A 14,427-nucleotide genomic window follows, 5' to 3' on the forward strand; every position below is an offset into this window, starting at 1 on the left:
ATTTATATTATGGGATGCAATGAAAGCCTTATCAGAGGGCAGATAATAAGTTATGTAACTAAGATGAAAAAGGACTACAATCGGGAAATAGAACAGTTGGAAAGGGAGATAGTAAGTACAGAAAAAGGACTAGCAACAAGGGATGATATAATAAAAAGAAGGGCAAAAAGATCAAATATGAAACATTACAAATGTATAAGGTGGAGAAAAACATAATGAAAATAAAGCAAAAGTGTCATGAGCTAGGAGAAAAAACACACAAAATATTAGCCTGGCAACTTAAAACCGAACAAGCTAAAAGAATTGCATTGGCATCAAGGAAAAAGGACAAACAAATTACATATAACCCAACAGAGATTAATGAAAACTTTAGTGAATTTTATGAACAATTATACCAAACTGAGAATGAGGAGAAAGATGATAAATAGAAGATTTTAGCTAAAATTGAACTGCCGACATTGCAAGGAGAGGAGCAAAACAAGCTGATAAAACCATTTGAAATAGAGGAAGTACAGGATATATTAAAAAAGCTGCTGAACAATAAAACACCTGGAGAGGATGGATTCCCAATAGAATTCTAGAAAACATTTAAAGAGTTATTAATTCCTCCTCTCCTGGAAGTAATGAACCAGATAGAAGAAACACAAAACTTGCCAGATTCATGTAAGACAGCAATAATTATAGTAATACCAAAGACGGGGAAGGATCCACTAACACCAGCATCATATAGACCAATATCTCTACTTACTTAATTCAGATTATAAGATAATAGCAAAATTATTAGCAAATGGATTGGCCGACTGTGTACCAAAAATAGTAAAACAAGATCAAACTGGATTTATTAAGAAAAGACCAACAGTGGATAATGTCTATAAATTTATTAAGTTAATTCATGCAATTCAAGGAAATAAGATGCCAACAGTGGCTGTTGCTTTAGATGCAGAAAAAGCCTTTGACAGGTAGAATGGAATTATTTATTCAAAGTATTACAGAGGTTCAACCTACCAGAAAAATATATTAATTGGATTAAAGCATTATATAATGGACCATTGGCGAAGGTGACAGTAAATGGATATGTATCAAACCAATTTAAATTAAGTAGGTCAACAAGGTCAACTCTCCCTCACTGTTGGCTTTAGCAATAGAACCATTGACAGAACTGATAAGAACAGAAAATAAAATAAAAGGGATAAAAATAAAGGAGAAGGAAATATAAAGTCAGTTTATTTGCAGCTGACATCATAGTATACTTAACAGAACCAGAAATATCAATAAAAGAATTACATAAGAGATTGAAGGAATATGGAGAAATATCGGGGATCAACGCAAATAAAAGTGAAGTGATGCCAATGAGTAATGCGGATTATACAGAATTTAAAAAAGATTCACCATTTAAATGGCAAACACAAGCAATCCGATACCTAGGTATTTGATTAGATAATAATTTAAGCCACCTGTACAAATTAAATTATCAGCCATTAATAAAGAAATTACAGGAAGACTTAGAACATTCGAAAGAATTACCACTAACGTTGATAGCGAGGGTAAATTGCATTAAAATGAATGTCTTCCCAAGGATACAATACTTATTTCAATCGTTACCAATTCCCTTAACAGAGAAATTCTTCAATGAACTAAAGAGAATAAAAAGGAAATTTTTATAGAAAGGGGGGAAACCGAGGATTGCATTCAACCAAGGTGGTTTGCAGTTACTAAACTTCAAAAATTATTATAGAGCAGCACAATTAAGGTATTTATCAGATTTTTACCAGACAAGTGAAAAACCAGTCTGGACTAAGATAGAGCTAGATAAAATAGGGGAGAAGGTACTGGAACATATACTTTATAAGTGGGATGAAAAGCTGGTGCAATATAAAAGCTCACCAGTACTGCAACATTTACTCAATATATGGAAGAAGATTCACTTAGAAAGGAAAAAAAACAAATTGCCAACTACCAAAATTATTATTGATGCAAAATCAGCTAATCCCTTTTATAATAGATAACCTTTCCTTTAGAGAATGGAAGAGAAAAGGAATTAAAAGAATAGAAAATTATTTTTGGGGAAATAATTTATGAACATTTGAACAAATGAAGTACAAATATGGAATAACTCATGGTACAATGTTTACATACCATCAACTGAAAGCCTACTTAAAGGATAAATTGGGAAGCAGACTGAGATTACCAGAAGGAAGTAGCTTTGAATATGTGATTACAGAAACAATGATAATAAAAAGATTTATAATGAACATGTACATCAAGCTGCAAGAGAAGGAAAATGATGAAATAAGCTATAAACCCAAACAAAAGTGGGAACAAGATTTAAACATAAAAGATAAAAAATGAAACATGGTAAAACTATGCTCTGGAACTATGAAGAATATAATAAACACAAGGTTATGCATGATACAGTATAATTGGCTACATAGGTTATATATCACACCCCAAAAGTTAAATAAATGGGACCCAACAGTATCATAGAATTTTTCACTGTAAGAAGGAAACGGGAACAACAGTACATGCAATTTGGGCATGTGAGAAAGTGGAAAAGTTTTGGGAAGATCTAAATCAGGTATTAAATAAAATCACAACAAGCAACATACCAAAAAATCCAGAGATCTTTCTTCTAAGTAATCTAAGAAGTAAAGAATTAGGCCTCAAACTAGATGAAGCACAAAAAAGATTTATTATGATAGCCTTAGCATTAGCAAAAAAATGTATAATGTCAACTTGGAAATCAGAAGAGAGCCTGAGAGTACAGCAATGGTACATGGAAATGAATAAATTTATTCCATTGGAAAAAATAACATATCATTTAAAAAATAAAGTCACATTATTTGAACAAATTTCAGAACCGTACATGGAACATTACAGAGAGGGCTTGCCTCGGACCTCTACCCCCTAAAATGATAAGAAGACAAAACGACTTGATCCAGTGTGTAAAAGTAGATGACACAATTTTCTTGTTTATTTTCATTGTGTGATGGCATTGTTTAATGGTTTTATTGTACTGTATATGTTGAACATTTAATGGGTTTGGAGGGGGGTGGGAAGGGGGGAGGGAAGGTAGGGGGGGGAAAAATGGGGAGAAAATGCCACTGTGTATGTTTAAGAGGGAAATGTTTGTATGTATTTTGATTGATATGGTTCACAGTGTGGCAAAAAATTACAAAAAAAGACTTGGGGTGCCGCCGAGGAATTTCAGAAAGAACAACTTTATGCTTACTTTGACAATCCATTAGCAAAGGACAAACTCCAGATTAATTGGCTTTTATCCAATGTTTTGCAGAAGGGTTCATCCGTAGACATGCTAACAAACCAAGTCTGGTGTTTGCAGAGACCTTCCTGGAACACCTCAAGAAGCACTTGCACTATCCTGACCTTTGCTGCCTTGGGATCTCATGGTATGGATACCAGTGGAACAGTAAATGTGACACCCAGTTTAAAGCAGCTGTAAATTTAGGGAGCCACGCATGGTCAAAATTACAACCCAGATCTACCTACGGCAAGTCATTTTTTTTAAAAGACTAATCTTGTGGAAACATTTCCCAGGAGTTTGAAAGATTTTTTTTTACACAATACAGTCTTTCCTTTCTGGGGCTAAAAGCAATGATCTATTCTGTGCCAAGCAGCCAGATTATCCTCTGATAACGTGGTGGTCATTCCTCAATATCACAAGCACCACAAGCTTTTGAACATTGAAACTCCTTGCTCGCCGTCATCCAACGTTTGATTGAACCACCTCCGCGCTCCAGTAAGGCAGTGAGTTGTGATCAGGAGCATCTCCAACCCCATTTATGACCAAGGCAAAACTACAGCATTACTTCCACGTTCTTGCCTTTGGCCTCATCTTGTGAGTGAAGTCAATGCTGTACGACAAGAACAAATATTTCACTTGCCAGCTGATCAAAACATAAAATTGAAACGGTAATTTATGGATTGAAAATGTTGAGAAAGAATGGAGAATAACGTCAGAACAATCAGCTTAACTTCAGAGGTGGGAAAGTTTTGGAGACAATAATTTGATACAAAATTAATTTGCACTTTGGGTCCCTATGGGCTATTCAGGTTTCGATTTTGAATTGATGGGAAGAAGTGATAAAGTAGTATGATTGTTGATGTGTATGTGGTCATGCAGAAGGCATAATATGAAGTAAAAATCTGAGAACAGAAGCCTTCCCCCACTAGGTGTAGTGAACATGGGAACTAGGGCCTCGGTGTGTTAGAGGAAATATGTGAGCTGGGGCTCTGATGTGTTGGAGGAAGGATGGGAACTGGGGCCCCAGGATGGAAAAGAAGGGGCCAGGGAAACAGACTTTGATGGGTTGGAAGGAGTGTAGGTTACTGGAAGGATGTGGAGGCTTTGGAAAGGGTACAGAAGATATTTACCAGCACGTTGCTTGGGTTAGAGGCTATTGGCTACAAGGAGATGTCGGCAGAGTGCTGGAGGGTGATGGGTGATCTGACAGAAGTTTGTAAAATTATGTGAGGCATTGATAGGGAAGGCAGTCACAATATTTTTCCCAGGGTAAAAATGACACATCTTATAGAACGTGTTTAAGGTGAGTGGAGGGGGATTTTAAAGGGAGGTGTGACTAAGAAGGGAAGGGAGGAAGAGAAGAGATGAGCTGCAGTGAGAGGGATTCCATAGTTAGGGGGACAGATAAGAGGTTCTGTGGAAGGGATTGAGATTCCCGAACAGTATCTTGCCTCCCTGATGCTATGATCCAAGATATCTCAGATCAAGCTCACGGCATACTTAGGAGGGAGGGTGAGCAGCCAGATGTCGTGTTCCATGTAGGAACCAATGACGTGGGTGGGAAGGGTGAAGAAGTCCTGCAAGGAGAGTTCCAGGAGCTAGGTGCTAGGTTGAAGGACAGGACCTCCAGGGTTGTGATCTCAAAATTCCACATTCTAGTGAGGTTAGAAATAGGAGGATAATGCACCTTAACATGTGGCCAAAACAAGGTGCAGGAGGGAGGGCTTCAGGTTTCTGGATCATTGGGCTCTCTTGCAGGGAAAGTGGGACCTTTCCATTGGGACAGTTTGCATCTAAACTGGAGTGGTACTAATATCAATATAGGCAGGTTTGCTTGTGTTCTTCCAGCTGATGGGTGTGCGGGGGTGGAGGGGTGAAATGGAGGGGAGAGATGTTAAACTAGATTTGCAGGGGGATGGGAATCAGGATACCAGAGTAGATAGAGGAAAAGGAGGGGAAAAATGATATGAATTTGCTTGCAATGATAGAAGTCAATGGGTTTTACACGATGGAAGTCTTCTCAGGTGCATCTATTTCAATGCAAGGAGTATTGGAGGAAAGGTAGACAAACTTAGAGCGTGGATTCACACATCGAATTATAACATTGTGGCCATTAGTGAAACTTGGTTGCAGGAGGGGCAGGTCTGGTAGCTCAATGTTCCGGGCTTCTGTTGCTTTAGACGTGATAGAATGGGGAGATGAAAGGGGGAGGAGTGGCATTGCTCATCAGGGAAAATATCCCAGCTGTGCTCAGGCAGGACAGACCGGAGGGCTCATCTACTGAGACTTAATGGGTGGCGCTGAAGAACGGGGAAGATATGACCACACTCATGGATCGCCCAATAGTCAACGAGAATTGGAGGAGCAAATCTGTCGAGAGAGAGCAGATATTCTATGCAGAATATTTTGGAAGATCAAAAACCAAGAACCAAGCTGCAGGAAACATAAGGTTGTGATCGTCGGAGATTTTAACTTTCCACATATTGACTGGGATTCCAATACTGTAAAAAGACGGATAGCTTGGAGCTGCTGTCTTGGCAGCATTGCCACTGGAGACCGGAGTCCAACCACCCAGTTGGACTGCCGACAGCTCTGTACAGGCTTTAAACGACTTGTCAACGGAGCTGACAGTGGTTTTATTTTTACTTAAAAAAGATCTGCAACCACGGGGTCTGCATCTAAGATGGTGGTGCCTATGATCGGCAGCAGCCGTGAGGATTGCAGACTCTGAGGAAGCAGAGCACTGGCACAGGGCACCAGAAAATGGGCAGAGTATTTGGTACAGATGTTTGCTATTACTGGTGGGGTATTAAACTGGGTTCGACATTGGCTATAGGGAAGAAGCCAGAAAGTAGTGGTGGATGATTGCTCCTCAGACTGGAAGCCTGTGACTGGTGGTATTCCTCAGGAATTGGTGCTGGAACCATTGAGGTTTGTTATCTATATTAATGATCTGGATGAGAAGGAGGAGCAGAGGAGATGACCCACGGGACAGTGACCACAGCAGTGGACCAGTGAGGGGCTCTGAGGCTGTTGGTGACTCAAGGTGAGGAACCCACGCAGACTGCGGGATTATGGAGACTGCGGTTGAGGGTTTCCCACTGGAATGCGGACCATTGGAAATGGGCTTAGGAGTGGCTGAACGGATACCAGATGTTGGAACTGGGATGCAAGAGGTGATTAGGGCGCTGAAGGGTTCCTGATCGTGTCAGAGGTTTGGATCTGGAGCTCGGGCTGCTCATGGTTTGGACTGGACTCTGTGGTTGCAGGGTATGTGGGAGTGCTGAATCCATGGACTCTTTTGCCTCTGTCTCTGACTGTAGGAGGTGCTACAGGCAGATGAAGAAAAGTTATGTAATATTGCATTGTCCTCATTACTTGTTAATAAATTGGATCTTGAGGTATATAGAGAGCAAAAGAATAGTAAGGGACAAAATTGGTCCCCTTGAAAATCAGAGTGGTCAGCTATGTATGGAGCCAAAAGAGATGGAGGAGATCTTAAGTGGGTTTTATGCATCAGTATTCAGTCAGGAAACGGGCACAGAGTCAAAGGAAGCAAGGAAAACAAGCAGTGAGGTAATGGAACCTATACAGATTAAAGAGGAGGAGGTGCTTGTTGTCTTAAAGTAAATAAGGGTGGATAAATCCCCAGGCCCTGACAAGATAGTCCCTCATTCCTTGAGGGAGACCAGTGTAGATCTACAGGGGGTCCAGCAGAAATATTTCAAATGCCATTGGTACCGGAGGATTGGATGTTGTTCCGTTGTTTAAAAAAGGCTCCAAAATAAACCCTAGAAATTATAGCCTGGTGAGCATGATGACAGTAGTAGGTAAATTATTTGAAGGTGCTCTACGAGATCAGATAAATGAGTGTTTGGCTAGCTAGGGACTGATTAGGGATATTCAACATATTCAACATGGCTTTGTTCATGGTAGGTCATGTTTAACCAATCTTACAGGGTTTTTTGAGGAGGTTCCCAGGAAAGTTGATGAAGGAAAGGCTGTGGATGATGTCTACATTGGCTTTGATGAGAGGTTGGTCAGGAAGGTACAGACATTTGGTATTACTGGTGAGGTAGTAAACTGGGTTCGACATTGGCTATAGGGAAGAAGCCAGAAAGTAGTGGTTGATGATTGCTCCTCAGACTGGAAGCCTGTGACTGGTGGTGTTCCTCAGCAATTGGTGCTGGAACCATTGAGGTTTGTTATCTATATTAATGATCTGGATGATAATGTGGTAAATTGGATCAGCAAGTTTGCAGACGACACTAAGATTGGAGGTGTTGTGGACAGCAAAGAAAATTTTCAAAGCTTTCAGAGGGATCTGGACCAGCTGGAAAAATGGGCTGAAAATGGTAGATGGAATTTAATGCAGACAAGTGAGAGGTGTTGCATTTTGGAAGGACAAACCGAGGTAGGACATACACAGTAAATGGTAGGACACTGAGGAGTGCTATAGAACAGGGTGATTTGGGAATACAGATACATAATTCCCTGAAAGTGGCATAAAGGTTGATAGGGTTGTAAAGAGAGCTTTTGGCATATTGGGTTTCATAAAAATATTGAGTGTAGGAGTTGGAATGTTCTGCTAAAGTTGTATAAGACGTTGGTGAGGCCCAACTTGCAGTATTGTGTACAGTTTTAGACACCTGACTACTGGAGAGATTTACTAGGATTTTGCTTGGACTTCAGGAACTGAGTTACAGGGTAAGGTTAAACAGGTTAGGACTTTATTCCCTGGAGTTTAGAAGAATGAGGGGAGATTTGATGGAGGTATTTAAAATCATGAAGGATATATAGGTAGGCATTTTCCACTGATGTTAGGTGAGATATAAACCAATGGTTAAGGGTGAAATGGGATAAGTTTAGGGGATTGTGGAGCGAGCACCAACTGAAATAGTGAATGTGGGTTCAATTTTAACATTTGAGAAGAATTTGGACAGGTAAGTGGATGGAAGAGGTATGGAGAACTATGGACTGGGTGCAGATCAGTGGGACTAGGCAGAAAAAATGGTTCCGCACTGACTAGAAGGGCCAAAGGGACCAGTTTCTGTGCTGTAATATTCTATGGTTCTATGTGTGGGGCAAATTTTTACACAGAGTGCTGGGTGCCTGGAATGGGCTTTCAAGAGTAGTGGGGAAGCACAGACAATAGTAGCACTTAAGTGGCTTATAGACAGATACATGGATTTTTTCAAAATTAGACAAACAACACTGTAATAGGCCAAATCGACCCTGAGTCCCTGCCGCCTATTTTACATCAAACTAACTTACACCCCAGTATGTTTTTGAAAACTGGGAGGAAACTGGAGCCTCCGGAGAAAACCCACACAGACACGAGGACAACTTACAAATCCTTACAAAAAGTGTGGGATTTGAACTCCGATCCGGTCTTGATCACTGGTGCTGCAAAGGCCTACCATTCTGCCCTTTATGTATGAATGTGTCAGGTCAAACTGAGAATGCAGTTAAAACTCCATGTGGGATCCTTGGCTATTACAGTTATTCAGTACAAAAATCTTTGATAAAATGACATAGAGCATGGAAACGTGGACTTTGGGCCAGTTCACGCCTGCTAGCCAAGCTGTTTAACTGCATTATGCAGGGAGGCTTTCAGATCTATGGAGAGGTAGGAGAAGCTGAGTATCTTTGTTGTGGAGAAGGCTGAGGGAGAGTTGTCTAAAATTGTAAATTGTTCTGTAAGATTAGTAAGTAGAAACTGTTTCCAGTGGCAACAAATAAAAACAACACAGCAGAGATATGAGGAAATATTTTTATAAAATAGATACAATGATCTGGAATACACTGTTTAAGAAGATGATGGTAAATTTCAAAAGGGAATTACCTGAAGAGCAAGGATCTACAATCCAGGTGAACAAACAAATTGGACAGCAATAACAATGGACTGAATGACCACCTGTGCTTAAATGCAAGTTGTAGATCAACTCATTTTAAGTTGTAAGACCATCACTGGAACCAAGAACAAAATGTGTTTTCTTATCTCCCAAAAACTAATGAGTTAGGATCAGATCAGCGGTGGTTTCAAAAAGATCTGAAACAAGTTTGCTGGGAACCTTGAACTTGGTCTTTCCTATTTAAATTTGAAGGTGACTTGTTGTTTGCTAACTATTGTAATGGGGTCTGTGCCTTTGTGCAGACTATGGTATTCTTAGTCAAGCAACAAGGTTCCAGCATCTCAGGAAGCCCAATAGTTGGGAAAATGTGAGAAAGGTGAAACTTTTACATCTTGAGAGCTGGAAGGAACAAATGTTTCCTCTGGACCAAATGGGACTATCATCCTGCCATTTAGGTACACCTTTCCAACCATCCCATAGAGAGTTGCATGTCCTCTCCCATTGCTATTGCCCCTCCATATCTCCAACCACTATTAGACACGTTTCCTGGCCACCTTCACCCACCAATGAACTGAGTTTCCCTTAACCACCAGGATATCAATTGGATCTTCCTGATGACCACGATCAGATGCCCTTGCCACAGCATCATCTGTTACTTTCTTATCATTGGACATTTTGTGCTCATCCCACACTTGGCAGCCAGCATTGGAACCTTTCTCACCATTCACCTTCCACATTTCTCTATTATCTCTCCTAACCTCCTCCTCACTGTACCCCTCAACCTTGTTCAATTTTTCAATTTGAAATTTAGACATACAGCACAGTAACAGGCCATTTTGGCCCACGAGTCCATGCCGACCAATGTACACCCCATTAACCTACACCCCCAGTATGTTTTTGAATGGTGGGAGGAAACCAGAACCGCTGGAGAAAACCCACGTAGACATGGGGAGAAAGTACAAACTCATTACAGACAGTGTTGGATTCAAACCCCGGTCCAGTCCTAATCGCTGGTGTTGTAACGGCCACAGGTCCTACCTCTCATTCAGCATTGAGGCAGCCTAAGGATCTGAAACCAATGGAAGACATTGCCATGTGTCTTGGAGTTAAAGGCCGTATGATATTCCAGACATCCAGGTTTTCTGACCTCAAAACATTCCCATCCACAATGGAATAGACAAAAGTTCTTGAGAAACTCAGCAGGTTTGCAGCATCTATAGGAAGTAAAGGGTTACCAATGTTTTGTGCCTGAGCCCTTCAACAAGGTATGAGCAAAAAGCAGGCAGGTGGGGGGATGAGAAGAAAGAAAGGAGGAAGGGGCAGGGAGAAGATGAGATGAGGGAGGATGGGACAGGAGAAGAGGAGGGAGGAAGTGATAGGAGAAGGAGCACAAGCTAACAGGTTAGAGGTCATAGGTGGATATTGGTGGGAGGACAGAAGAGAAAAAGCTGAGAAGTGATAAGGGAGTGGTAGCTCTGAATGGACAGGGTAGAGAAAAGGGTGGGGAGATGGAAGAAAGGAGACAGAGGGATAGGGAAATAGAGAGACTTGGGTTGGGGGGGGCACAATTAATGGAAACTGGATAATCCATGTTATTGCCATCTGCTTGGAGAGTACCCAGACAGTATTATGTCTTGTTTGTCCAAATTGCAGGTAGTCTTGGTTTGGCAGTGCATGAGGCCATGTCAGTGTGGGTGTGGGGTGTAGAATTAAAATGGTTGGCCAGTGGGATGTCCCTGTTATTGCCCATCCTCACCATAGAATGAGCTTCTGCACTAAAAACTGCAGGAGAATGCATCCTTTTTAATGTAATCTTTCCCTCTTGCTCACCTGTACCTGCTGACCTTGAGCCAAAAGTAGTTCTCTCGTGTCTTGAAGGAGGATGTGGCTTCTAGCCACGCTCCACAGATCTTCCCCAACTATCCAGTCTGATACTTCAGTGCCGTATTTAACTGGTCCTTTCATGTGAACTTTATTTTGAGTGGCATCTGTGGTGAGAAGTGGACAGTCAATCTTTCATGTTAGGGATCGAGATGAAGGGTCCCAACCCAAACATTGGCTCTCCATTTCCCTCCACTGATGCTGCTCGACCCGCAGAAACCCTCTAGCCCCTCGTCCTATTCTCCAGATTGCAGGATCTGCAGTCCCTTGGGTCTCTGAACTGTATTTGTGAGCTGGCTGCTCTGTTAACCAACATGTAAACGTGTTGAGTAGGCATGTAAAATTCTCATCCTCGCTTCCAAATTCCTCCATGACCTCACATACTCCCCTTTCACCTACTTGAACTTCACATCTACGTTCTCGTGGACCTCAAATTCCTGCCTCTCGAGCATCCTTGATTTTTATTTTTGGTTTGCCAACTGTATTTTCAACTGCCTAAGCTCTCTAAAGCATGAAATTCATTCCCTGATTTATCCAATCCTATGTCTCTCAATCATCTTACAGTACCCTTTAAAATGTACATCACTGAGCTTTTAGAATCCTTTCTTAATGTTACCATTGTGTCTCAGTAATCAGATTTTATTTGGGAAAACTCTTCTGAAGCACCATGACCAAGTAGACAGAGCTACATAAATGCAGTCTGTTGTTATTAAAGTCCATTGGATTTTATTGATTACCTTCCAAACTACTGAAACTGCTGGCTGCTGTTTGAGATTCCTGATGAACATCTGCACTTTCATGTGTGAACAAAGAGAAGCTGGAGAGACAAGGCTTGTTACACAGAAGCCCGAGTCCTTCATTCAATAATTAATAATATGAATGATAATATGTTTATTTTTCACCTATATTGTACAACATAGATAAGCACTGAAATTCTTGAATGTTTCCATGATCTTGGCTGATTGGCTGAAGAATAAATGGCCAGTAATTTGAATGAAGGAGGCTGGGGGTGGGGTGGGAGATGAGGGGTGGTGGGTGGCTGAAGGGTCTGATTCCATGCTGTATTGACACTACTCCTTATCATATGGGGATTTTCCCACTGGAAGGAGATGCTGGCAAGGCATCTGGCAAGAGAAGACCCGAGCCGACATGTCTCTGACGACATTCTGCAAATATCTCTAACCATTGCTCATTATTTTTACTTCTAAGACCATAGACCAGCAAAGCGTTCAGGAGGGAGAATTATAATAGACAGACCTGACCTTGAGCCTTGCAGGAGTTCAGAAGCACCTCTGACCTTGTTTGCCTCACTCTACTACCTCAATGGAACAGAGTTGTGGAAAGAGAAGTGGGGGGGGGGGGGGGGTGGAATGATTTACATTTGTGGCCCCCTGCTGGATTTTTAATCCAATAATGAAAGCATACGTTTACGTGAAGTGGACCTAGATTTCAGGGATGTGAATTAAGTCGCATTTTAACAGTTGCTATGGCTTCCGTATTGCATTGACAAAATCCTGGGATTCTTTTTTGTTTCATCTACATGTTGTACCTGTGAATTGTGTGTAAGTGGTAAAACAATGAAAGTACTGTACTTGAACACCATAACTTGTGCCTTCACATTATTTATTAATTTAATAAAAGTTAATGCTATGCTGGACTTGGTGTGTGGCCTGCATTGATTTGTACGTACCACCTGTGCAATTGTCCTTTCAAATTAGATTTTCCTGTATAGTTAGTTCCTCTTTAAGATCAAAGTAAGGATGGGAACACCATTGGTTTCACTTGATGTCTGCTTGTCACTTTGGAACTATACATTGGCTCAGTTAGACCATAAGATATAGGAGCAGAATTTGGCCATTCAGCCCATCAAGCTGATTTACTCACCTTTTCAAACTTATTGTCCTGCTATCTCCCTGTAACTCTGGATTCCTTTCCTAATCAGAATCTATCTACCTCCGTCTTAAATTTAACCAGACTTGATCTCCATAGTCATCCACAGCAACAAATTACACAGATTCATCACCCTCTGGTAAAGATTCCTTGCACAATCTTCCAACCTGCACTTGCGTGAGTGCAGTCACAGAGCCATCAGATGCTTCTTGTATGATAACTTTAATTCAGGAGATCATTCGAATGAACCTCCCGTGGACTTTCTCCAATGCCTATACATTCTTCCTCAGATAATTTTTTTTAAAATGTAGACATACAGCATGGTAACAGGCCATTTCAGCCCACAAGTCTGTATGCCAAATTTACACCCCATTAACCTACACCCCCAGTATGTTTCAAATGGTTGGAGGAAACCGGAGCCCCTGGAGGACACCCACGCAGACACAGGAGAATATAAAAACTCCATACAGACAATGTGGGTTTTGAAACCCAGTCCTGATCGCTAGCGCTGCAAAGTGTTGTGCTGACTGCTACGCCAACCATGCTGCCCAAGAAGCCCAGAACTGCTCACAATACTCCAAGTGCCATCTGACCAAAGCCTTATAAAGCCTCAATATTACATCTCTGGTTTTAGATTCTGTCTCTTAAATGAATGCTAACATTTGGATTTGCCTTCCTTACCAACAATTTTACTTGTAAGTTGCGCAAGGACTCCCAAGTCCCTCTGCAACTCTTATTTCTGTACTTGTTGCCTATTTAGAAAATAGTCTTCACCTTTATTCCTTCCTCCAAAATGCTTGATCTCACACATTTATAATGATGTATTCCACCTGCCATTTATTTCCTTGCCCAATCTTCTAGCCTGTCTAACCCATCACATCACTGGAGATCATAAAGATGCCAATTATCTCCACCTCAGCACCAATGATATGGACCAGGAAGGGAGCTCTGCCTCTCTTTCCAAAGTCTATGATCAGCTCCTTAGACTTGCTGACACTGAGTAAGAGGTTGACCAAATGACATCACTAGGCGTCATAAAGAAAGTGGAGGAGTCCAAAGAATGGGTGAATTAAATGGTGTGTGTCAAAAAGAAGAACGATAACTTGGGTGTGTGCATGAACCCAAAAGACCTGAAAGGCAATATAAAGAGGGAACATCATCAGATTCCAACCTGGGATGTAATTATGAAGCCCAGGGCTTCATCCAAGAAAAAACTACATGATGATAGCACAAAATACTGTACATTTAATACACTGTTTGGCTGATCTCTCCTGTCTGAGGATGCCTTTTGGAATTTCCTCAGCTCCTGAAGTGTTCCACAGGACAAGGGAGCACATCATAGGAAGCATAAATGGGGTAAGTGTGCACATGGATGACATAATCCTATGGGGATTCACACAGGAGCAATGCAAAGTGCTAAAATGCATCCATAAATATGGATTAAAACAAAACAAAGCAAAATGTGAGTTTTGTGTTAGGAAATCAATTTTCTGGGAGATAAGCTGTTGGAGATAAGTGTGGAGCCAGTCAAGAGCAAGG

General features: G+C 41.2%; 1 protein-coding gene across 4 annotated transcripts in view; it reads left to right on the forward strand.

The window, feature by feature from the left end:
• The window catches only part of adam19b (ADAM metallopeptidase domain 19b), a 163,149-nt gene extending 150,494 nt beyond the window's left edge, over window positions 1-12,655 (forward strand). For 3 of the 4 annotated variants that reach the window (XM_069899050.1, XM_069899053.1, XM_069899052.1), the window contains 2 exons: window positions 2,856-2,938; window positions 3,293-12,655. In XM_069899050.1, coding sequence (XP_069755151.1) covers window positions 2,856-2,913 — 58 coding nt within the window. In that variant the 3' untranslated portion in view covers window positions 2,914-2,938; window positions 3,293-12,655. The remainder of the gene's footprint in view (window positions 1-2,855; window positions 2,939-3,292) is intronic. The other variant, XM_069899051.1, reaches the window with a different exon arrangement.
• The last annotated feature ends 1,772 nt before the right edge of the window (window positions 12,656-14,427 follow it).

This window comes from Narcine bancroftii, chromosome 9 (assembly GCF_036971445.1).
Source record: "Narcine bancroftii isolate sNarBan1 chromosome 9, sNarBan1.hap1, whole genome shotgun sequence".
NCBI classification, from domain to species: Eukaryota; Metazoa; Chordata; class Chondrichthyes; order Torpediniformes; family Narcinidae; genus Narcine; species Narcine bancroftii.